Source organism: Anolis sagrei, chromosome 3 (genome assembly GCF_037176765.1).
Source record: "Anolis sagrei isolate rAnoSag1 chromosome 3, rAnoSag1.mat, whole genome shotgun sequence".
In the NCBI taxonomy this organism is placed as follows: domain Eukaryota; kingdom Metazoa; phylum Chordata; class Lepidosauria; order Squamata; family Dactyloidae; genus Anolis; species Anolis sagrei.
The window spans coordinates 204,659,752-204,685,715 of record NC_090023.1 but is presented as its reverse complement, the minus strand read 5'-3'; the positions used below and the strand labels follow the sequence as shown (position 1 = coordinate 204,685,715).

The 25,964-nt window shown below is 41.8% G+C and overlaps 1 protein-coding gene across 1 annotated transcript; it reads left to right on the top strand.

Moving 5' to 3' along the window:
* Window positions 1-1,004: 1,004 nt before the first annotated feature.
* On the top strand, window positions 1,005-25,964 carry LOC132770981 (pancreatic lipase-related protein 2-like). The gene is made up of 11 exons (XM_060768495.2): window positions 1,005-1,055; window positions 3,256-3,381; window positions 4,667-4,801; window positions 6,876-7,005; window positions 8,898-9,014; window positions 9,098-9,220; window positions 15,163-15,281; window positions 15,708-15,834; window positions 17,892-17,997; window positions 23,648-23,815; window positions 25,877-25,964. Exons 1-11 carry the CDS (start codon window positions 1,005-1,007, stop codon window positions 25,938-25,940), a joined length of 1,266 nt encoding a protein of 421 aa, XP_060624478.2. The 3' UTR covers window positions 25,941-25,964.

The window sequence follows — 25,964 nt, the reverse complement described above, 5'->3', positions numbered from 1 at the left end:
ATTAACATAACTCAAAATTCACTGGATGAATTGACTCCAAAGTTGGACACTACACTCCTAATAGACCAATGAGTGACCATCAGTCATAACTCCTCCCCCAAGCAAAAAGGACTTAACCCCCCCTCCCCAAAAGCTATATTATGATATAGCGCATGCACGAAAACGACTCCCTTTCCCCCTTCCTGTGTGAGGGAAAAGAAAACAAACAGCTGCCTCAGCTCTCATTTGCACATTTGCCACAGTCACATCAGAAAGCTGTGGTTCTCAGTGGGCGGCCTTGGCCATGACCCACAGCAGTTTGGCCCCCAGTCTTGTGATCCTGAAGATGGCGGCAGTTGGGAGAAGCAATGAGGAGACCTGACCAGGCCCAAGAGACAGCCCCCCTCCCTCACAGCAGGATGCCTCCTGCAGACACCCAGCTTACTAACCGTGGAGCCTTTGTTCTACAGAGAGCAAGGATGCAGCTCTCTCAAGTGATGCCTTCGGCCCAACTCTTATCTGGCCTATGTCTAGAGGGAAGGAATGAAGGAGGAAAGGGGGTAGGAAGGAAGGCGAGAAGGAGGGAGGGAAAGAGGGAAAGAGGGAAGGAGAGATGGAAAGGAAGGAAGCAGAAAAGGAAGGAAGGGAAGGAAGAAAGGGGTAGAGAAGGAAGGAAGGAAAGAAGGAAAGAAAAAAGAAGAAAGGAAAGAAAGGGAAGAAAGAAGAGAAGGAACGAAAGAAAGAGGGAGGGAAAGAAGGAAGGAAAGAGAGAAGGAAAGAATGAACGAAAGAGGGAGGGAAGGTTGGCCACATAAATGCATGGCAAGTACAGCTTGTGTGTGTGTGTGTGTGTATAGTGTAACCTGAAATAATTCTGACTAGTTGCAATGCATTTAATTATTTGTTTTGTGTGCTTTCTAGCCAATGAAGTCTGCTATGAGCATTTAGGCTGCTTCTCAGATAAACCCCCTTGGTCAGGTATACCTGGAAGACAGCTGTTTGGCTTACCTGATTCACCTGAATCGATGAATGTTTCTTTTTCTCTTTTCACCAGAGAGACAGGAAATGCATCAGAAGTGAGACCTCTTTTTATTATCATTTTAAGAACTGTTGATAGTAGCTATATATTCATGTTTTCATGTATGATTCTTCCTATCTCACCAGAAGAAAGAGCAGGAGTGTATTTTCATGTACTATTCTCTTTGGTAAAGTAATGTATCCGTAAGCACTCAATAATGCTGATTGTGAATAATCTCAAATTATAATGGGAAGTTGGAACTATGAAGAATGATTAAGAATGATCAGAAACGTCTGTCTTCACCAGCTTTTGCTCTTAACTAGTATATGAGTGAATTAGTAAATGCGCAACTTTCTATTCAGTTATCTAAAAGGTTCAAAGAGTATTTTCATTTCAGAAATGCAATTATTCAGGGAACTAAATGTTAGTTTGGATGCCATACAATCAGACAATGGCCAATAGAGAATCTCGCAGCCTCTGCTTGCCATTTGCATAACTGCAGTGTTCTAATGAATGAATGAGAGAACTTATATAGTTCTAGATATTTTTGGCATATTGAAATGGCATTTTAGATATTCAGAGCCATATATTTGTAAAGGAGGGACAGCTTGGAAAAGTTACTTTCTGGACTAAAACACCCAGAATCTCCCTGACAAAAAGCAACTTTTTCATATCTTGAAAGACCAAATATAACTTAGCTTTGAGATAGCCTTGTTTTTCCTCTGTTCTGCTGTGGAGGAAAGACAGGGAAATGCTACTCTCTTAATCTTTATTTATTTCTCGCACTTCTACCCTGCCCTTCTCAACCCCCGAGGGGGGACTCAGGGCGGCTTACAAAAAGGCACAATTTGATGCCGGCACAACAACAAGGTAAAAGAAATCTTCTTTTACAAGGTAAAAGTAATCTTCTTGATCGCTCAGTGGCTTTTGATTTTAGTGATCACAATATCTCATTGGAACAGCTCCTTTGGAAGTGAGTAGGAAGGAAACACTATGTTATGGTGGTTTTCCTTCTTTTTAGGAGCTGGTTCAAGACAGTGGCATTGGGAGATAACTCTTCAGGTCCATGGCCTTTATGCTGTTCAGTACAACAGGGATCCATGTTGTATCCCATGCTATTTGAACCCTTGGGGTCATTAGGAGTTCTGGGGTTGAGTTCCATGTCTATGCTGATAACACTCAGATCTGATCCTTGTCATTGGAGTTAGCTGTGGCTGTGTAAGTACCGGACTAGTGCTTAGATGTTCTAGTGGGGTAGATGAGGACCAATGAAATGAAGATGAATCTTGAATAGATTGAGGCTTGGGGATTTGTGTTCCTTGGGTCTGGGAACTCGGCAAGTTGCCTATCTTGAATAGGATTGTATTCCCCCTGAAGAAATTGGTAGGTAACTTGGAAGTGCTCTTGGGGTCACCTTTGTAATTTGGGTCCAGCTCTGAATGGTCACTCAGCTATGATCTTTCCTGGACTATGATAATTTCATCACAGCAGTCCATGCACTAGTAACTTTCCTACTAGGGTTCAATGGGCTCTACAGTGTACTGCACTTAAAATTAACAGAAAACTCAGCTAATGAAAAATGCAGGAGGACCTCTCCTTATATATGGCACCCAAAGACCTGAAGTCTGTTGGGGAACCCCTTTCTGTGCCCACCAGAAGAAGCAATACATTTGAGAGATCACAAAAGAGGACTTTGTTTCCTGTGGTCCTCAGTTATGGAACACCCTCCAGTTGATGCCCATATTGGTGATATACCAATGTCATACCTGGATACTTGTATTAAAGTTGGTTGATTTTTATCTTTGTGTATGTACTACAATTAGCATTACTTTAAACTATTTGTTTTTAAGAGATGCAAGATTTAGTGTAGAGAATTTTCAAATTTTAGAATTATTATTCTTGTTCTTTATGGTCTTACATTGATTTGGTTGTATGCCATCCTGAAATTCTTAGGTATGAAGTGGACAATAAATCTGAAAGAATAAAAGGAAGGAAGGGAACAAAGGAAGGAAGAAAAGAAGGTAGAACAAACAAGCATCTAAGGGGCTCATTTTCTAAGATCTTTTGTCCACTGCTATTTTTAGAAAATATGTCAATCAGAATATTAATGCACCTAGATGATTTAAAAAGCATGTGAAAACTTCACTATTGTTTTTTTTAACAAATGCTAGTAGATAAACAAGAAATATTTGGGGAAAAATGGTCCTCATGTGGAAGATTCTCAAAACCCCAAATAACTGTTTTTAAATTCCCAACAGAGAGTATTCTTCAATGATACATTCACTATCAAAAATTCTCATTTTTCTCCGTGGAGGAAAACCCGCTTTGTTATCCATGGATACACCAGCACTGGAAAATATGGCTGGGTTGTGGACATGTGTTTGGTATGAAATCTATATTATCAAATATCCTTTTTCAAGTGCGGGGAGAACTTTGGAAATTTGCTGCACAGTAGGTACTTTCTCTTCCATGGCCATTGTCACCTGGTGCAGGTTTTAGAAAGTGGGAAACAAATGAAAACATGTATAGTTGCATTACTTTGTAAGCACTCATTGCAGTATAGTTTTTCTTTCTTTGCAGGACACTGCTACTGGTTGTTTGAGTTTATTTATTACTGTATGTGTTTGTGTATCAGTGTAAAAAAATAGTTTTTAAATTGACCCATAAAACCAGGGTAAACATATCCTTGGGTCAATACAAGTACTGTATTTTAACATTTACTTATAAAGGAAGTATTCCTTTCTCTGAGTAGAGTAGTCAAAGACAACAGCTTATCTATCCCATGAGAACCAAAATGAAGCACTGATCCCTTCTACTCTTTCCATCATTGCACTGCTTCTGGGTTTTTTTTTAATGCCTGGGTGGGGAAATGGCATGGTGGCAGTGAGGTGAAGTGGGTACTTTCTCCTCTCTGTGGAATGACCCTCAACTTATCCATGGGTCATATCAAAACCCATAATTTTGGCCCCAAACCCTGCCCTTGACTTTTACATGAAATCAACTTATGTATAAATACGTATGATACATATATACCTTAGATTTCCACTCAAAAATTGTGGATGTGACTAAAGCAGATAAAAATGTATGTTAAGGTAGATTCATTTGAAATCAAAAGAATAAAAAGCAAATTAAAAACATATCAAATAAGAACTAATCATGTGCCTTTCTTTTGGCATCCTGATTTATCTGCCACTTTTGAAGCTCTGCCTCCTAGCAGAGATACAACAAAGGAGGGAGCCAACCTAGACTACTAGGTTGGCTACTAGGAGCATGTTTTTAGTGGACTGCAATTGTATGGATCTAGATTATGATTTTGAACCAGTGAACTGTTTTAATTGATTGTTTATAATTGTGTTAATTGTTTAATTGTATTTATTATTTTTAATTGTATTGTGTCAGTATCTAATAGTTGCCTGTTGTAAGCCATTTTTGGAGGTTGAGAAGAACGTGATATAAATGCCATAAATAAATAAATAAATAAATAAATACTTTGGGCAGTAGCTAAAGATGAGAGCTTACTATGTCCTGGGAGAATCTAAAAGAAGCACCGATTCTCAGGCCTAGTCAATAATATAGGACCTTCAGAATTAGAAAGATCTGAAAAAATATTAAGTATATCTTGTATGAATAACCTCTAAAATATTTTAATGTTTTTCATGCATACTATAGCTGATGGTAGAGGTTGAAAACATAAACTGCATTGCTGTAGATTGGGAAGATGGAGCCAAATGCACCTATTTCACAGCTGCAAGCAACATCCGTGTTCTTGGGGCTGTTATTGCTTATTTCGTCAACACTTTAAGGGTAAGAATGATTATTAAGCTGCTATTTAAATGTCATATCTGGATGCTAGACATTCTACTAAAATAGCTTAATATATTTTAAAATATAATTTAGCAGTATGCTTAATTGATGTAAGAATAAATGAAATAAATACACATAAATACTGCACATTAAGAAAAAAGCAATCAAAATGAAGCCAGAAAGTCAAAATTCCTCAGATAACCTCTCAGGTAGATTTCTTTATCTCATTCCTCTGTATCATATTCAACATTCTCACATGGAACCAGTCTGTTCAGATATGTAATTAATGTATAGTAATTCTCTAGAAGAAGCCAATGTGGTAGAATGATATGAGTAATGGACTAGAAATTCAGGAAACCAGGGCTCCTGCTCTGACATGGAAACACACTGAGTGAAAATGAGCAAGAGCATTTTCCAAGCCTTAGAGGAAGACAATGGAAAACCTTGGAATAAATTGTCGAATGCTTTCATGGCTGCAATGACTGGGTTGTTGTAGGTTTTTCAGGCTATATGGCCACGTTCTAGAACCGTGATGGTGAACCTATGACATGCATGCCAGCAGTGATACGCATGACTATTTTTGATGACACGCGGCCACATGACGCCGCATACAGAGAAGTACACCTTATAAGAGCCAATCTAATTCCATCCTTAAATTTGTAAAAGGCTCTACAAATTTAACATCTGCACGTTTGAGCATTGTTCACTCCATAACTCAGCACGGGATATACATTTTTCTTATTTAAACTATAAACATTGCAAAATTATGTTGTTGTTTTTTTCTCAGAGTTTGCAAACTTTGTGTTTTTTATCTGTTTGCTTGTTTCATTCTGTTAGAAATGTAATACAATGGTCTAGTTGCCCCTGACACGATAAATAAATAAATAAATTCTCGAAGTTGACACCCCACCCAAGTTAATCTCAGGTTTTTGGCAAATTTTGACTCACCAAGCTCAAAAGGTTGCCCATCACTGTTCTAGAAGCATTCTCTCCTGACATTTCACCTGCATCTATGGCAGGCATCCTTAGAGGTTGTTTTCCATAGATGCAGGCAAAATGTCAGGAGAGAGTGCTTCTAGAACATGGCCATATAGCCCGAAAAATCCACAACAACCTTGGAATAAATTTTACCAAGAATATTATATTTTAGACTCACCATATTTTGGAACTCACTTGAAGGCACATGGCAACAACATTTGCAAGAAAGATACCAGTTTTCATTCCATAGATATTTGCCATAGATGCAGGCAAAATGTCAGGAGAGAGTGCTTCTAGAACATGGCCATCTAGCCCGAAAAATCTACAACAACCTTGGAATAAATCTTACCAAGAATATTATATTTTAGACTCACCATATTTTGGGGCTCACTTGAAGGCACATGGCAACAACATTTGCAAGAAAGATACCAGTTTTCGTTTCAGTGGTAGTGTGCAAATATGCATTGTTATTCATTTATATCCCATTTTATTGCGCTTTCCAACGAATTACACTTACTATTTCAAACATCGTACAGACATTTTATTTTTCACCAATATTGATAGAATATAAAGCCTTATCAATGAATGCCAGTGTCTTTTTGACATATTAGTATGTTTTCCTCTACCTGCCTACATTTGGTCTGACTATTCTCAAACTTCTAAGGTGGTATTCATTTAACATGGATTGTTATGTTCCATATTATTCTACTATTTGCAAATTTGCAGATTTGGGGGATATAGCCTGGGAAAAGTTATATATATATGTAGAGAGAGAGAGAGAGGAGAGAGAGGGGGTGGGAAGTATATAATATCCTATATATACTACTGGCATACTACTGAAACTGAGTCAGTTTACATAAACCTTTCACCTAAGATTGATCAGGCAAACAGATTTTGTTGTACGTATCCATTCTGAGAAATTGCAGATAACTGCCAATGCCATCACTGTCAACACAAGTCCACTCCTAAGTTCTTATCAATTGCACTACCTTTTCTGTATAAAATTGGCAGCTTATGTTGCAAGCTTTAAGGATAGCGTCCTTTGTGGAAATCATTTAAGCCTATATAGTTTCTTCCCTTGTTCTTGAATGACTAGAAAATGTATCTTTACTGCCCTTCCAACGTCCACCTCATTGGTCATAGCCTTGGTGCCCATACTGCTGGAGAAGCAGGAAGACGACTTCGAGGCATTATCAAAACATTCCCAAGCATTGGCAGAATAACTGGTATGCTGTCCAAGGAAACCAGATTGCAGTATTTGATAGAGAGATAGGAAATCTTGATTGGGGTGAGTCTATCTGTCTGGGGAAAAGTGTGGACGTACCAGCCTGGATTAGAGGTAAACCACACTCTTTTGGATGAACCAACATTGGTTCAATTAGTCTTCCAGGAACTACTGAAAGGACATGGGGCTGCTTCAGATGCAAAAGCAGCACATTTCTTTCTAACCTCAGGTTTTCTGTGCTTATGCAAAATCCTGGTGCAGATTTCACATTCTTAACCATGCTTTAGCCCAAGTGAATGATGCAGCTTGCATATTCCATTCTCCTCCATTTTTAAAGCAACTTTACCCACTTCCATATATTGTTTTTACAGTGATGTACCTTATTGCAGTATTACATTGGTATTGTAATGAACCATGAATGTCTCATAATCATGGTATTCAAACCAACTGTGATTACAAGCCAGTCTTTGTTCATACGAATCATGCTTAATGCTGGTTTTGATGGGCCACTATGCTATAATTAAGTAAGTCATAGAAAGGAAGGGAGGCTTTGTTTGCAAAAAAGGATGAAAGACATGTAGGATATGAGCCTGAAGCACACACATGCCTACATCCTCCCCTTTTAAACACAAATCCTTCTTCTTCATTTGCCTAATTATAGTGTAATGCAGGTCCACACAACTTGTGGCCCTCTGGATTTTGGACTTCAGCACCCAGAATTCCTGACTGTTGCTTAAAATGTCAAGGGTTTCTGGAAATCAGCATCCCAAAAATCTGAAGGGCCACAAGTTGTGCAGGATTTGTACAGGGTTTCATCTGTATCACCATTAAGCACTAAGCCCACAGCCTCTTCACAACTGTCCATTCAATTTGCAACCAGGGAGAGTCATTACCATGTATTTATTTGTTAGTAAGGTATACCTTAGTTAACAAAGTCAGTGTGCTCCTGGACTTTAGTTCTTTAATGGAAACTTTGACACCAGAGTTAGAAATAACTTGGAAAGAATTTGAACGTCACACAAAAAAGAAGAGCAATTCAACATGTTTCTGCAAACTTTTGATTCCAAAGCAACATTATGGGCATGTGAAATGAAACCACTGGGACAAATAAGCCTTGTGTAACAAATCAAAAACATTTACTATCTTATAATGACCACTTGAAAGTTTCTTTCAAAATGCATCCCATGATGATATTTTTCTTTTAAAGTCTTTATTACGACTTCCATTTTAGTGGCAATGCGTTTTTAACACACTAGGGTAGCTGATGATCAAGCCAACCTGCTTTCTAGTTTTCTTCTTGATTTGCTCTTCAAGCATGCTTAGTGAGTGATTCTGGAAGCAGTTGTTTATCTTACCTATTGTATGTAAGCTCATATGGCTTCAGTAGAATCAGCTAGAGTAAAATCCCATTCTTTCTCTGACACATTGATGCAACCCAATGCTGAAAGACAGAATTTCTTCAGCTCTCCTTCACAAGCCTCCCAATGCCAATGCTCCTCAAAACAAAACAAGAAACTAAAATATGCTACCCACCTTCCAGCTAGACAGAGGACAAGGGGGTGGGGGAAGGACTGGATTCCTATGAATAGTTTCTTTGTCAGAGGATTTGTTATCTGAGGTATGCCTGTATCAGTATAGTTGGGTGACCATTGGAGTGTATTATATCTAAACATTGGAGATATATATATATATATATATATATATATATATATATATAATCTGTTTAGCTATAGGAAAGATGGGTATTGTCTTTTAGGTATATATAATATTCTGGGAGATTAAAATACTATTAATCATCAAAATGGTGGAGCCCTTAGATTTTCAGACTTGGGAAGTGAATGGGTAGGTGGGAGAAATTTCTCATTTTAACTGGATTATTTTATATTTAATTAGGCTTGGACCCAGCTGGGATTGGTTTTGAAGGCTTCCCAGACATGGTCAGATTGGATTCTTCTGATGCTCAGTTTGTGGATGTCATCCATAGCAATGCTGGGCAATTTCCCAATATAGGTAATAGTCAAGTATATTTTAACTCTTTAAGGCAAATGTAAAGAACTGACCAACTCATGCCATGCACACTGAACCTTTTTCAGGATTTGGGGTGCTTAATGCTGTTGGTGATCTTGACTTTTATCCCAATGGAGGGATGATTATGCCTGGATGCAATAATGAAATCACTGAGCTGTCAGAATATGATCATGAAGACTTCATTAGAGGTAAACCAAACAATATCATCTTTAATATTTATGTCCAATTGTCATGTCTATTTCAAAATATTACTTATTTTTTACTAGGCTAAATGTAGAGTTTTAGGTTGCAAATGTACTTTTTCCAAGTTCTAAGAAATATGATTGCATACATTCAGGCATCAGATGTAGATGCCTGAAGTCCATCTTTGCGAGTTTCAGTGTCAATGGCTCTGGGTTGATTATGTGTTAATGGGCTAGGGCCACAAAAGTGTCAAGAGAAGTTTGAAGGACAGCAAAAACAAATTTAGAACAAACTCAACTTGAACTGAATGCAATTAGAGCTAGTAATCCTGCAACATTCCTCATAATTTCTTGACTCATTTATTATTTTATTTATTTATTTATTATTTGCACTTGTTAACCGCCACTCTCAGCCCGAGGGCGACTCGTGGCGGTGTACAAAACATAGAACATAGAAAAGACAACAGTTTACAATAGATCAAGACCAACACAACATCTTACGAATACACAACTAATTAAGCTAAAAATCCGCTTCGTCTTGTTTGGGGTCATAACAATCTCATAGTCATAGTCCATTCCGGTGGTCATTCCAAAAACATAGCACTTAATTGAAGGCCTTTTCGAAGAGCCAGGTTTTCAGGCCCTTACGGAAGGCCATGAGGGAAGGCGCCTGTCTGATTTCAGCAGGGAGGGAGTTCCATAGCCGGGGGGCCACCACCGAGAAGGCCCGCTCTCTCGTCCCCGCCAGGCGTGCCTGTGAGGCAGGCGGGACCGAGAGAAGGGCCTCCCCAGATGATCTCAAGGTCCTCGTAGGCTCGTAGGCCGAGATGCGGTTCTCAAGGTATTTTGGGCCGGAACCGTTTAGGGCTTTGTAGGATAACACCAGCACCTTAAATTGGGCCCGGTAGCAAATCGGCAGCCAGTGGAGCTGGGACAGCAAGGGCGTTGTATGCTCCCTGCGTCCCGCTCCGGTTAACAACATGGCTGCCGCGCGCTGGACTAGCTGGAGCTTCCGGGCCGTCTTCAAGGGCAGCCCCACGTAGAGAGCGTTGCAGTAGTCGAGGCGGGATGTGACCAAAGCGTGTACCACCGTGGCCAAGTCAGACTTCCCAAGATACGGGCGCAGCTGGCGCACGAGCCGAAGCTGTGCAAATGCTCCCCTGGTCACCGCTGAAACCTGGGGATCCAGGCTCAGCGATGAGTCCAGGGTCACACCCAAGCTGCGAACCTGCGCCTTCAAGGGGAGTGCGACCCCGTCCAGCACAGGCTGTAACCCTATACCCTGCTCGGCCTTGCGACTGACCAGGAGTACCTCTGTCTTGTCTGGATTTAATTTCAGTTTGTTCGCCCACATCCAGACCATCACAGCGGCCAGGCACCGGTTCAGGACTTCGACAGCCTCCTTAGTAGCAGGTGGGAAGGAGTGACAGAGTTGGACGTCATCTGCGTACAGGCGACCAAGACCGTCTCGGTACCATGTCCCGGTCTGAAACCAGACTGTGCCGGGTCCAGATAATCCGTGTCTCTCAAGAATACCTGGAGTTGTGAGGCCACCACGCTTTCCATGACTTTGCCCAAGAAGGGAAGATTGGAAACAGGCCGAAAGTTGTCGAATTTGGTGGGGTCCAGTGATGGTTTCTTCAACAGCGGCTTTATAATAGCCTGTTTTAGGCTCGCTGGAATCGTGCCTTCCCGAAGGGAGGCATTAACCACCACCGTTACCCACTCAGCCAATCCCCCTCTGGCCTCTTTCAGAAGCCAGGATGGGCAGGGGTCTAGGATGGACGTGGTGGGCCTCATTCCTCCAAGTATCTTGTCCACATCCTCGGGTTTCACAAACTGAAAAGAATCCATCAAAATAGGACAAGCAGGTGCTTGTGTCACATCCACAGAGACTGCATTTAATGTGGCGTCCAGCCCAGAACGGATCAAAGCGACTTTGTCTGCAAAGAACCGAGCAAATGCTTCACAGCGCGTGGCCGAGTTGTCAGGGCTCCCGCCTGAAGTAGGGGGAGTTAAAAGACCTCTGAAAATCCGAAACAACTCCGCCGGACGGTTTTTTGCAGACGCAATAGTGGCCGCAAAGAAAGTTTTCTTTGCGGCTTTTATTGCCGCGGCATATGCCCTTAGAAAGGACACAAACCGTGCTCGATTTGGCTCGCTTGGGTCCGAGCGCCACACGCTCTCTAGTTCCCTCTTCCTTCGCTTCATCGCTGCCAGCTCCTCAGTGAACCAAGGAGCTGGTTTAGCTCGGTTACTTGAGAGGGGACGTTCCGGAGCGATCCTGTCAATTGCCCTGGTCATCTCCCCATTCCAGAGAGCGACCAAGGCCTCGACATGGTCACCTACCGAGGTAGCGGGAAACTCCCCAAGAGCCGTCAGGAATCCATTCGGATCCATAAGCCTCCTGGGGCGGACCATCTTAATGGGTCCTCCACCTTTGCGGAGGTTAGGGGGCGCAGTGAGCCTAAATCTGATCAGGAAGTGGTCGGTCCATGGCAACGGAGAGATAGACAACTCCTCCACACCGCCACCCTGCTCCCATCCCTGGCAGAAAACCAAGTCCAATGTGTGTCCAGCACAGTGGGTGGGGCCAGTTATTTGTTGGGACAGCCCCATGGTTGCCATGGCAGACATGAAGTCCTGAGCCGCTCCTGTGAGGGTCGCCTCGGCATGGATGTTGAAGTCCCCCAGCACAAGAAGCCGTTGGGACTCCACCACCAGGCTCGAGACCACCCCCGCTAGCTCAGGCAGGGAGACTGTAGTGCAGCGAGGTGGACGGTACACTACAAGAATCCCTATTCTGTCCCGGTCACCCACCCTCAGGTGGACGCATTCGAAATTTGTGGTCTGCGGGATGGGACTCCTGGTCAGATGGATGGAATCTCTATAGACCACTGCGACCCCGCCTCCCCGTCCTCCGGCTCTTGGTTGGTGTTGCACGGAGAAGCCTGGAGGACAAAGCTGGGAGAGGTTTACGCCCCCCGCTTCATCCAGCCAGGTCTCCGTGATGCACGCCAGATCTGCCCGCTCCTCCAGGATTAAATCCTAGATCCAGGTCGTTTTTCCGTTGACAGATCTGGCGTTCAACAACACCACCTTCAAACCAGAGGGCCCGCTCACCTGGTTACACCAATTTACCTTAGGAGACCGGTTGGGGATTGTTAATATGGATAGGCGGTCCGAATTAGGCCGAATTCGAGGTCTCCTTTTCCCGCATCTCCTCCTTCCCACCACGACCTCTATGGGGGCCCCTCGGCTAATGGAACACCTCCCCCCCTCCATGCCGCAGTCTAAAGACAAGATCTTACTTTCTGCTTTGTTCGTTGTTTGGTTTTTCGGTCCTTGCCAATATCCTTTCTTCCCCTCTACCCCCCTCCCCACCTCATTTTTATTTACAGGGTCCAGCCCACCTCCTCCCCTATCCCTTACACTATACAATAGTAACAAGGATAGTACACAAAGGGGGATGGGGGACCACATGGATAACAGCAATACAAGGTGGTGTTAGATGTTCCGGCCACACCAATAGAATAGTTCATAAAGTGCACAAGTCTTAGGTGCAACACCGTCAGTAATAATAATTCAGTCAGCAACTACGTGCCGTTGGGCGCATTTGTAAAGTGCTAGATCTAAAGTGCAAAGAGTGCCCTACATTGATTGGACGGTAGGTAAAGTAGCTAAAGTGCGGCACAGAGGGACAGGAAAGTGGCGAAAGTGCTAGTGCAGTTGGCGGCAGAGGCCGGCACCTTAAGGTGCTCTCTTATGTAAAGTGCTATATTTCGTATTTGTCACATTATCAGCCGATAAAGCCCAGGAATGTGCAAACTGATGGTATATAATCACCCTCCTATGGGGCTGAGATGATGGCAAATTAGCTCACTGCTGTTATGACCCATATGGGATCACTAGACGGTTGGAATGAAGCGGATGGGGGCTTCCGGAGATGGCAACTCGGCAATGGGACAGCACAGTTGGTCGGTTACAGTAATTACACACTCTGTACTAACGCAGAGAGGGCCGGCACAAAGGTCTACACAAAGGTCTAATGGTAATGGTAATTCTGTAATAGCAGCAATGACACAGCAAGAGGATTCAGCCAACCAATTGGTGGCTCGATGCTGAAGCAGGAGATCCGGGAGGGTCTCTGCGCTCCGCTGGGTTAAGGCGCGGGTAGCGTCACTTTGGGCGCCAGAATGACCTCATCCGAGCGCGCCAGCCCAGCTGACTCTAGGACCTCCGCCGAAGAAGAACTGCGGAGGATGGTCCTCGGCGGATGGAACACAAGGGAGCACCTCCTAGTGGTGCGGAGGGGTCACTGCACAGCCTACTCAGCCCCGAAACTCCTGCCAGAATGGAATGTCCGACGCCGTCGTCCGATGGCCCGGACCCCGGTCTCCCAACTCCAGACCCCGAGGTGGCGACGAGCCGGCCGGTCGGGTGGCGGGGAGCCGGCGCGGTGGAACGCTGGCGTGCTGAAGAGCCGGCGCGGTGGAAAGCCGGCGCGTTGAGAAGCCGGCGCACTGAGCTCCCTCTGCCCCTCTCAGCCGCCAAGATCCAGCCGGTGCAGCTAGGGCAGCCAAACAGTGTCCGTGGTCGCCGCCAGAACGGCGGGGAAACTGCCCGGCCGGGCGGGAGGAAGACGCCGGCACCAAAGGATCGAGCTCTCCCAAGGCTAGGCCGCTGAACCGCCGGGCCGCTGGATGGATCCTCCTCTCCTCCCCTGGAACAGCGGGAGGAGAAGGAGAGGGCGCAGCAAAGGGGAGCCTGATAGTCTTCCTTCCCGCTCCCCAACCCCGGGCGGCGAGAGAGGAGGCCTCACAGCCCTTCAGAGCTGGAACGCTGAGTCACCAGATGGTCGAGGCAGCGGGTGCCGGCAGCGGGCGCCCAGCAGCACGCCGGACGGTGCAGCCACAGAGCGGCAGCAGCAGCGGCGTGCTCTGCAGAACGCCGGGTGAGGCAGCCGGAGCAGCGCCCGATGGGCTCTCCGGCCCTCCGGCAGCAACGGAGGCCGGGTAAGGTCCTGCTTCCCCCGATGGCGTGAGGGGACGGGCAGGCGCTCTGATATCCGCAGTCAGGCTCAGGGGGAACACTCTTCCTAGGCCCTGAATGGAAAGGCCTCGGCGTTCTACCTCTCCTTCACTCTTCCCTCTTCCTCTTAACCCCCTCCTTTCGCTGGAAACTCGCCCAAAAGCCTCCCAGAGGGTTCCTTCAAACCTCTGGGTGCCAATGGTGGCGGTTAGTAACTGGGGAGGGTCTGGATGGAGGGGATTGGGTTCAGATAGATAATCTCACCAGCCCCGCTCTGCAAGTCAGCTGCTGGCTGTCCGCCATCTTTACCGGAAGTCATGATCCTCCTCTTCCTTTAACCTCCCCTTTTCCCTACACCCAGTAAAACAAAAATGAAACAGGGAGCTCCAAAGTTCCACTGTGAGTTTTAGTCCAAACATGAAAGGAATTTTTCATTTCTAACTGGAAAGGAGATGTCCCCCAAATAAGACCATTACAGACACCATTCAGAAGTCTGATTGGGATCTCTAGCTAGATGCATGGCTGATTTACTGTAGATCTGTCTTTCTGAGTTACAGTCAACAAGTATGAAAATATATTCAGTCTTCACTCTGCTTGCACATAATCCTGTGCATGTTTGTTCAGAGGTAGAGTGACTAATTAAAAGAGATCTATTTGAAGGACGGACAAGTTCAAGACTAGTTGAAAAAATTAAAGACAAATAAGATGGTAGGGCAAGCACCTTGAAGTTTCCTCTCAACAATTAGTTCCTGGATAACATGAATTTACAATAAAAAAATCAGAAAGAGTTTCCATCATACTTCGTTGTTACAGCCATCTTCACTCTGAAGTGAAAGAGGAAGTCTCTAAATAGTTATGGATGACACCTAAAAAAATTGTAAGACTTGTCACTGAGGTTCACAGTTTTCTTTTGACAGAGACTCCTAGGGCTGGAAACTGCCATCATTCCAGAAGTCATGAGTATTACCTGTACAGCATTCTCTATCCAAATGGTTTTCTGGGCTATCCTTGCAAATCATATGAATCCTTTCAAGAAGTAAGCACATGTCACTTGATTATTTTCTTATTCTACTTGTGCCTCAGGATCCAATTATATTTATTGACAAGAGATGAAGACGCAATGAATGAACAGTGTTCTCTTTTGTTGTTCTCATTGTTTGCTGGGAGACATGGGTGGAGTGGGTAAAATGAGCAGGGCCAAGGGATTCAGATATATAGCTTCTGCCTTCTGCCAAGGCATGGATACTGTCAGGCATCTGATCATGCTTACCTTGGAAAGTTACTTTTTTAAAAGTAATTATTTGCAATTAAAGCCCATGGGCTTCAAAATATTTAATTATTCAGTTAAAACTTTCAGAAAAGTAACAAACAGAACAGAATAATTATGTGCCGTGGATATAGGATTTTGGAATGTATGCCCTAACAAATGCCTTTTTCATTAATGCTTTCATTTTTCCCCTAGGGAAATTGTTTTCCATGCCCCAAAGGTGGTTGTCCAATGATGGGCCACTATGCAGATCGATTCCGTCATAAAGTAAAGAAAAATACAAAATATTATCTAAATACAGGAGCTACTGAGCCATTTACCAGTGAGTGCAAAAATTAGAATAAAGCTGATAGAGTTGCACAGGGGTGGAATCACTGATCGCAGATGGCGTCCCTTGATTACTTTGAAGGAACCATCCATGATGCTGAACCATATTCCCTAAATAGGTTTGGCAGTTTGACTAAAACGCAGAGCTGCCATTGTACTTTCATATAGGAACCACTGGCTGCCCAATTTTGTAGAGAAATCAGATGACAGCAGACAATTTTCAGAATTCCATGTAGACATTATACAGTGTATATGGAGCTTTGGTTTTCTCACTTTTTTATGTGAAACCAGAAAATGGGGATGCTCATACATATTGTTACAGGCTCACAGTAAAGGAAGAGGAGTTGGAAGTGAAGGAAGAGGAAGGGCAATGTTCTATTGGACAAGAAAATCTATCCAGTTCACCACTGTCATTACAGCATAACTGTCATTACAGGGGTTATCTTATGGAAGGGTCAAAAGCAGGGCATGAATATGACTGTAGTTATTCATGTTCTATAGCAAATGAAATACAATCTTAGATTAGCCCCCACCCTTCAGTCCTTCCATTCCAACCTGCAAACATGGATGTTCAGACAGGCCTTTGACCTTGAGTAGGCTGAATGGGCCTAGGAAGCTGACACCTGGCATCTTGTGAGTTGATAGCAGTTAGTTTTATCTACTGTTGTTTTAAAATTGTGTTATTTTGATTTTGTGCTATGTGTGTTGAGGGGGGTTGTTGTTATAATTTTATGTGACTTGTTTTATACTTTTGTACCATTTTTACCTGTTGTATGTTATACGTGCACCCTAGAGTGCCTTGGAAGCCACCCCGAGTCCCTTCAGGGAGATGGTGGCAGGATATAAATAAAGATGATGATGATGATTTATACTGCATACCTCCACTGGTTGGGATGCTTAAGATCCATTGACAAACCCATTCTCCTTTAATTTCTGCAATACACATTTAAGGCAACCACTAATAAATTTTGGATTTCTCCTACAGTTTAACTATATGGCCTTCACAGTGTTCACAGTAAAGGGGCAAAACAGTAGACCTTTTTTTATCCCTAAGAGCCCAAGTGATGTGTTTGACATTTCAAGAAACACATTTCAAAGTTCATGTTCAGTTTGTGAAATTACAAGTCTGTAAAATGCTTAAAATTGCAGAACAGGAATCACACAGAATTGTATCTCATACCATTCATATAGATGCCTTCCTTTATGATGCAGTCACGATCCCACATACTAGAAAATATACCACATTGACTTGATTATTCAATAAAATGTATAATCTTAACTGACACTGCTTTGCTAGAAAATTAGTTTATTGAGGTTCTGAAAATAGTTTACAGGCAGTCCCCGAGCTACAAACATCCCACTTACATATGACTCATAGTTAAAAATGGGGGTGAGACAACAGAAAGGGAGAGAAAACTATCTCTTGAAAGGGAAATTCACTCCTGAAAGAGTTATCATGGGGAAAAGTTGTCTCAGTTCACTGAAGCTTTATCACTAATCCTTGTTTCTACAACAAGCATTTTTTTTTCAAAATCCAGTTATCTCAGGGACAGAAGGTGGGATGAAATCTTCTGGACAGCAAAACCTACACCACAAAAAATCTGGTTACACTTTTAAAATGCACCTGTTCCAACTTACATACAATTCAACTTAAGAACAAACCTACAGACCCTATTTTTTTCGTAAATTGGGGACTGCTTGTATTGTTGTTCTGAAAACCATATTTTGAATCAAATTATAGCCTGCCAATTTTGAAAATAAAAAATAAAGAGATAGTTTGGGTTAGATGTCCTTTCCAACACTATGATTCTATACATCTATAAAATATATGGTAATTGCTTACATATTGGGATAGCGCAAATCTGATTTTTTGTAATATTTGTAATAATAATTTAAACTTTCGGACCTATAATTGAAGAGTGTATGTTTTTTTAAAAAAAAATGAGGTAGGAACAGAAAAAAGTGTGTATGTGTGTTTATCTATCTTAGTTTGTAATTCATTCTTTTTATACACTGGCTGACATATGGCTTCAATCTATCTTTGTTACATAGGCTGGAGATATAAAATATCTGTGAAATTATATGGAAATGCAAGGGGATTAATAAATATAATTTTTCACGGCAAAGATGAATACACAAAGGAATATCAAATTCAGAGGTACATTTTATATGGCACTGAAACCAGTTTTTTGAGATCTGATAATTTTAGATATACACAGTCTAATATATTGTTGGCTTCTGTTTTTCCCCCCTTTATATATAGTGTTCAAATGTGATGTTTGTTTCCAAAAGGTACCAAATCCATTTTTTTAAAAAAGATTTATAGATGGCAACACATTGTTGGCTAGGAGTAGAATATTATATATAGATAGACAATGTCAAAACATATCGGATCACTTTGGTATAAACATTGAAAAATTGCCTTGCATAACAAAAGAATGCATATCCTCAGCATGTTTTTTTTCTCCATATCCTTGTAAAATTTCCTCAGATGGATTTTGTCCCTTTTGGAAACCCTCCACAAATGTTTCCCAAATCAAGCATTTCATTCTGGTGCTGCAAGGAGTGTTTAATTAAAATGAAATAATTACAGTCAAATCATTTTAATTATGGCTGTTTCCTAGATGGGTAGCACTCAGTTACCATCAAATGCCTTCTGCATATCTTGAAGGGAGGTTTTTGAAGTTCGCAGAAAGAAAATATGAATTTAGTTGCTCTGCTCCCTATATTCTGCCCCCAAACAAAGATTTGTGTCACTCGTTATTCAGTTGTATACAGTACACACACTTTAGAAAGTGGCTGTAGATAACTGATACATGGGTCTTTATCATATATGCAGTAGCCCAATTTGCATTGGGCATTAAGAAACTACATGCTTGTTTCATTAAGGAATATATTTTATTGTACATATTAATTTAACACTTTTTATTTGATGATTTTATAGGGGTTTTAAAATATGTTTTAAAGTTATGTCTAATATTTTAAATATTTTTCATGTTTAATTCCATATAGGGTAATGCCTTTTGGCTACATACAATATATGATCATATATCTTACCTCATAGAGTTGATGTGAAAATAAAATACTGTAGACTCTCAGTTAACCAGCACTCACAGAGATAGGTAGATGCTGGATAAATGTATTCTTTGGTTGCAGAATTTATGGTATACTATACTATACCATAAATGTTATATTGACCTGATATTAATGTTGAATACAGCAATAAAAAGAAAATTAAGTCATACGTAACTTAATGTATCTTTTTTTTTTCTAAAACTGCCTTCATTTTAATTTTTATTTGCATGAGAGTTTCAATTGCTTGAGTTCCGGTTAATAAGAGTCATGCCTGGCACTTTAAGTTCACTGAGGAAAAGGCAGTATATACATTTATTTGTTTATTTCATTTATAAGTAACCAAGGTGAGTCAGTAATACTAGACATCATTTGTCCTGCACCTGCAGTTTCAAGCTGGAGATAATAAGATGAATTACTTAGAACTAAATGCTGTACATGCTATACTGTACCTAGACTTCTGGGACAAAGGAGCAATGGTGGACCACAATTTTTTGAAATAAAAAATAAGCTTTCCATAAAAAAAAAAAAACAGGTTTTGGTTACAGAGAGAGAAAATGTGGGGAAGAAAACCAATCATGGTCTTTTAAAAAAGACCAGGGTATAGGGTTACAGCCTGTGTTAGACGGGGTCGCACTCCCCCTGAAGACACAGGTTCGCAGTTTGGGTGTGATCCTGGACTCATCGCTGAGCCTGGATCCCCAGGTTTCGGCGGTGACCAGGGGAGCATTCGCACAGTTAAGACTCGTGCGCCAACTGCGACCGTACCTTGGGAAGTCTGACTTGGCCACGGTAGTCCACGCTCTGGTTACATCCCGCCTTGACTACTGCAACGCTCTCTACGTGGGGTTGCCTTTGAAGACGGCCCGGAAGCTCCAATTAGTCCAACGGGCGGCAGCCATGGTATTAACAGGAGCAGGGCGCAGGGAGCATACAACTCCTCTGCTGTACCAGCTCCACTGGCTACCGATTAGCTACCGAGCCCAATTCAAAGTGCTGGCTTTGACCTTTAAAGCCCTAAACGGTTCTGGCCCTACATACCTATCCGAACGTATCTCGGCCTATCAGCCCACCAGGACCCTAAGATCTTCAGAAGAAGCCCTTCTCTCCATCCCGCCTGCTTCACAAGTGCGGCTTGCGGGAACGAGAGATAGGGCCTTTTCTGTGGTGGCCCCCCGGCTTTGGAATGCCCTCCCTACTGAAATAAGATCAGCAACCTCGCTAATGGCATTTCGGAAAAAACTGAAAACTTGGATGTTCGAGCAAGTTTTCAACTAATTCCGATGTGATGATGTTTTGATCATGGACTAGCAATCAAGGATAACAAATTGGATTACGACTTTAACTATGAGATGTTCCGGTCTGTATTGGTGGCCCAATACTATGTATGTATATGTATGTATTTTTATATTTTATTTTATATTTTTAAAGTGAATATTGTATTTTTAAATATGTTGTAAACCGCAATGAGTCGCCGCACAGGCTGAGATATTAGCGGTATACAAGTGTACTAAATAAAATAAAATAATAAATAAATAAAACACAATGAATAGCATATACATACCTCATAATAAGCACATAGGGCACATCCAGGCAGCACCCAAAATGCGTTTTCACAGGACCCGGTCTTTCCAGCTATGGGTGATGTCTGGACTGCCCCCTCAGAAGTCCTGGGACTTATAAGGGGATCGTTCACACAGCCCTCTCACGTTTTCTGGGCTCCATGAACCTGGAATATCCAAGGGGGCTCTAACACCCTCCTCAAACCCCCAGAAAAGCCTTTAAAAAGGAAAATAACTTACCCGGCCACCATTCCCCCTTCTCCTGCACTCTCCTGGCACGTAGAAATGGTGCACCAAAAGAAGAGTGGAGGATGGAAATCGCTCCTGGCTCCCCCTTTCTCTTGCCCCTCCTTTCTCCTGGTGCAGTATTTCTACATGCCAGGAGAGTGCCGGAGAAGGAGGAATGGTGGCTGGATAAGTAATTGTCTCTTTTAAAGTCTTTTTTTTGAGGGGGGGGGTGTTGTTTTATGTCCCAGTGCCATGCTAGAAAGTCTGGCAGGGCATCTGGACACCTGCCCAAGAAAAGCATGAGCTTTCTGTGAGAACTTCAATGGAAGTCTAATCATGTTTCTAAAACCCAATTGCACTCGCATTAAAGTGCTGTCTGGAACCGCCCATAGATTTGCACAACATTTGCAATGTGTTTATTATCAAGCTTTTCTATGCTGTTCATTGTGTTTTTAAAAATTCCAGAGCACTTTACGATAAAAACAAATCCAACAAAGCCCACAGTTGAAACAAATAAAATAATAAAAACAGAAAACCCATTTAAAACAACTAATTTTAAAATGCCTGTATAAACAAATGGGTCCCCGAACCTCAATTTATGCTGCACTATGAGAATAACAGTGGATAGAGGTCCTCCTTCTCACATCAACCAAACAACTCTCACCAAAACCCCTACAAAGTCCCAAATTTTGTTCTTGTGCTTTCTTAATTTATATTGGAGATCTGTACATATGTAGTTTATCCCACAATATTTTCTGTCAGGTCCTGATATGATCAAAAGCTTTTTATACCAACTACCCAGATTGGTTTACTTTAATCTATTATAAAATCAGAAAGAACAGGAATTAAATTTAGGAATTTTCAGTCAGTCTGGATATGTTCAAAGTGGCAGTACATGACCTCTTTGTCCTCTTTTTTTGATGCTGCTATGCATATTATTGTTCTTGGTATTACATTTGTTCCTATCTCATCTTTTTTCCAGACTAGGATTCAAAGTAGCTCATATGGCCACTCTGTCCTCTGTTTACAGGCCAATGCCTTTATTGTTTAGGGCCAGGTGAAATGACACAAAATAATAAGGAAGCTTTCGAGTTCTCCAAATCCTTTTTATTAGGTTGGATGCCATATAAAGAAGGAGTGAGAGAAAGAATGTGTGTGGGTGTGTATAGAAAAGAAATATAGAATATATGGGCCATTTGTATTGCTGTGCCGGAACCTGCTTCTGGGCTTCCTTGTCCTAGATAAATGGAAGCATTAAGGAGGACCTATTATAGGACAAAAATGACAAAATGTTCAGTACTGCTTCAACAACAAACTCATTTATTGTGTCATGGACTTTCATAGGCTTCTCCAAGCTACTTCATGAGATTCATGGTGTGATCTGGAATGTTTGGTGGAGTTTTTTTTAATAAAGTGAAAAACAAACAGGTTTATATTGTGAACTGAAAGAAACTCTGTCCATAGAAAATCATGTTAGATTTAAGCACAGTTCAATTTGAGCTCCAGGTGCTCCTGAAGCATGGTCCAAAATTTGGTGGTGACGACGGGTTTTTTTTTTTTTTTACTTCAGCCACAGACTATGATGGCTCCCATCACATCCTGGAAAATTACTTCCTGGGTGGTTCTATGGCTGAACTGCCACAAACACGCTGTTGCTATTGCAAAATTGCCAGCAGTGGACAACAGGTGGCTCCCTGTCTTTCCATTGGGAAAGATGGGTTGAGCCGGCTCAAGGAGGTTTCCTCTGAGTGATGAGGCAGAGAGGAATCTGTGATGGTGTGGGACATGGGGCAACATGTCCCCAGGACACCAATGTGGATGCCACCAGGATCGTAGTGAACTGTGGAGATACACAATCATTCTAGCGGTGCTTGTGAAGAAGTCCTAAGATTACCATATTATGCGACTCTAATGTGCACCCTAATTTTTGGAAGCTAATTTAGCCAAAAAAGGTGGAAATATCCTGCTGCATCTCAATCACCAATAGAATAGACCTCGATTGTTCAATGAAGCTGAGGGCTTAGAGCCCTTCCACATAGACCTCAAACCCATGATGGGTTGTGGAGTAAACTAAGGCATCCAAATGACCCCCAGGTTAATCCAGATTAGTCTGGAATACACTGGGATTTCCCTCTTTACTGTGGATTAAAAAAAAAACACTGAAAGAGATCAGGACCTTACTTTGAGGTGTTGAGCCTGTGGAGATTGACTCTCAGGACCACCTTCCACAATCCTGAGTGTGAATCCTCATTGCCATCCTAGTTCTTTGGACTCTAAGGGCCCGAAGGAACAGGATGGCAGCCCAACCCTACTCTCCTAGCCCCCCGTTTTCCCTGGAAACTTACTGCATCCTCAGGCCCCTCAGAAAAAGCTCCTGATGTGTCAAAATGATGCATCGGGAGCTTAGGAGAGAGGAGGGGGAGATTGCATCACAAAAATAATCGTGATTTTAAATCCCAGTTCCTTTCATAATTTGGACCTGTCTGGAAGAGCTTCATGGGGTTAGGTCAGGATATAATACATAGTTGAATATTCATAACTGTTCATGTGAGGTAGAATCTAAGTTATTTATCTGTAGGCATTCACCAATAACATACAATTAAAATAATTGAATGATGGCAGCAAATTACAAGTAGCTGCGATAAAGTTCCCTGTAGATGCAATATAATAACTGTATGCCAACTTTTAGAAGCTGGTTATTATTGTTGTTTTTATTGCTCCTGTTGTTGCTGTTGTTGTACAATACCATTATAAAGTTACCTTATAATTGTTAAGAAGCCATGATCTCAGATTCAGTTGCTCATCCAATTTGACATGTGTATGTCCTGAAATGCTAAAGAGTAACATTAACATCTCAGGTTAGTCATCTGCAAAGGTGGAATTTCTAAAGTACAGCAGTTGTTGTATGGATGCCTTCTAACAACTTCTCTTTTGATGCATTTACAGTGGAAGCCTTAAGCAAGGACAAAGCTACTCAAAAGTCACCGATTTAGACATTCACCCTGACAACGCCACAAAAATTGAATTTATTTGGCATAAGCAGTTTTTAACTTCGGTTTGGGACAGACTGGGAGCCAAAAGGGTGACTCTAATCCGAGGGCAGGATGGACGCAAGTAAGTGTTCCCATTTTCATATTACAATTTCATTGTTTATGCAATGTCCTATCTACTGCTGTAGAAAGTAGAGGCTACATCACATACTTTACACACTCCCAATTTCACAGGAAATTTCCCAATTAACCCTCTATCATCCCACTTTCCCAATTGCTTTGAAAAGTCCCAGTTTTTCTCTCCTCCTACTTCCCTCTTTGTCCTCAGTTTATTTCAGTTGCTGAAAACAGAGTTTAAAGTTCAAAAGCAGATTGCAATCAGTTCAGTGAGAGGAAAGGAGAGGAAGAGAAGAAAAAAAATCTTGTCTTTCCTTATAAATGAAGGGAAAGCAAATTTTGCTACCTTTTTCATACTGTTATGTTTCCATCTGTCAAATGTGGAATGTGTCTTGGAACCTGGTCTTGGGACCCACTTAGCTATTAGATCCCGTTTTTTATATGGATCTACTTAAAACTTAAGATCTACTTTAGAGACCTGCTTCAAATAAAGTGACTCTTCGGGATGTAGTATCCCAGATAAGAAAAAGCATTTTAGAGCATATTACTTGGCCTTTTATTCTTTATGTTAACAACTTTATATTCATGTAATACTTTTAAATAACCCATGGTATAGGCCTGTCAGATTGTAATTTGTGTTTTATTTGTATTTTAGTTATTAATGTTGCTGTGCATTCAAGATTGCAAGTTTATTTCCTTCCACTCCAAGAACTGTAACATGAAACAATAGATTCAAACATTAGGAAGAATCTCATTACTGTAAGAGCTGTCAAAGAGTGGATAGATGGCCTTGCAGTGTAGTGGACTCTCATTTTCTGGAGGTTTTTAAGCTGCAGCTGGATGGACATCTTTCAGGGGTGCTATAATTGTGCATTCCTGCTGGCATGGGATAGGACTCCTCGTAGATAGTCTTTGTGGTCCCTTCCAGCTGTAGGAGTCTATTATGTCTTTTGTATATTGGTCAGACATCTTATATTATAGGGCATCCATATCACTATATAATAAGTAACTAAATGATGCTTACATAAACTAAAAAATAAATACCTTGCAGAGTGCTGAACAGTTATCAGTCTTGATGCCAGGTGAGATTCTCCAGGCAGAGTAACACATGAGGGGTGCCTCAACTGAAAAGTCCTTTTTAGTCATAAACTTTGTTTTTAAAGGTAGGAAATCATATGACTCTGGCTCTCATAATTTAAGAAGGTTGTCATTCTGGTATCTTCCAAAACAATTCTGACTCTTAGGGGAACATCAGAAGATTCTTCTGAAGTATTAGAAACAGCTGCTGTCTTGGGAGGACACTTGGAAGCTCCCAGCTGCAGAAGAACTTGTACATGTCTAAAGGCCTCCTTGTACTATTTCAGGGATCTCCAGTGTCTCCTTGCCATATGTAGAAGTAGAGATGGGGAACGGATGACCCTTTCAAAGCTTAAAGATTCCAACTGTCATCAGTTTCACCCAGCAATTATGAGAGCTCAAATCACATCGGAAGACCAAGCTTCCACCCATTTTGCATTCAAATAACTTTGTCTGGCTTCCACTAGAGAAGAGCTGGTGCGATGTAGAGGACTGTTTTGGACATTATCTTCCCTCCAAGTTGCCACTGAGCCATGAGATGCATTATGTTAGTTTGGACCAATAATTTTCTCTGGGATTGATCTAGGTCACATCTACAGTGTCATATAGTTCAGTTAATTGCATTGAACTGGATTATATGGCAGTGTGGATTGATATAATCCAGTTCAATGCAGTTGTCTTCATTATATGAGTCTACACTTGAACATATTATGCAGTTCAAACTTCATTATATGGCAATGTAGATACCACCCCCCACTCCCCACATGCACACCTTGAGGGTAAAGTGTGTTAGAAGAAAGTCACATCTGCCATTTTCATCTCAAAGGAAGGCAGAATATTAATGTAACTAATAAAGAAATGAACAATCTCACTGTTACACTCCTGTTCCTTTTGAACATTCAGAAAGTGTCTAAGGGAGAAGAAAAAAGGAACTAAACCAGGAAAAAGAAGACTTGCTTAAAAAAGATTTTTTTTCTCCTTTTTCTCCCAGGTCTTTCCTTTGTGGCAATGGGACAGTGAAATATGAAGTCCTTCAAACACTAGCAGTCTGTTGAACCCTTGAATCAAGTGATGTGTGT

What these genes read in the sequence shown, in the direction of transcription:
- LOC132770981 (XM_060768495.2), top strand. Translation starts at nt 1,005, where the DNA reads ATGAATGTTTCTTTTTCTCTTTTCACCAGAGAGACAGGAAATGCATCA. An exon ending in AGACAGGAAATGCATCAGAA is followed by an intron (nt 1,056 to 3,255) that starts GTGAGACCTCTT and finishes AATTCCCAACAG; the next exon opens with AGAGTATTCTTCAATGATAC. An exon ending in TCATGAAGACTTCATTAGAG is followed by an intron (nt 9,221 to 15,162) that starts GTAAACCAAACA and finishes TTCTTTTGACAG; the next exon opens with AGACTCCTAGGGCTGGAAAC.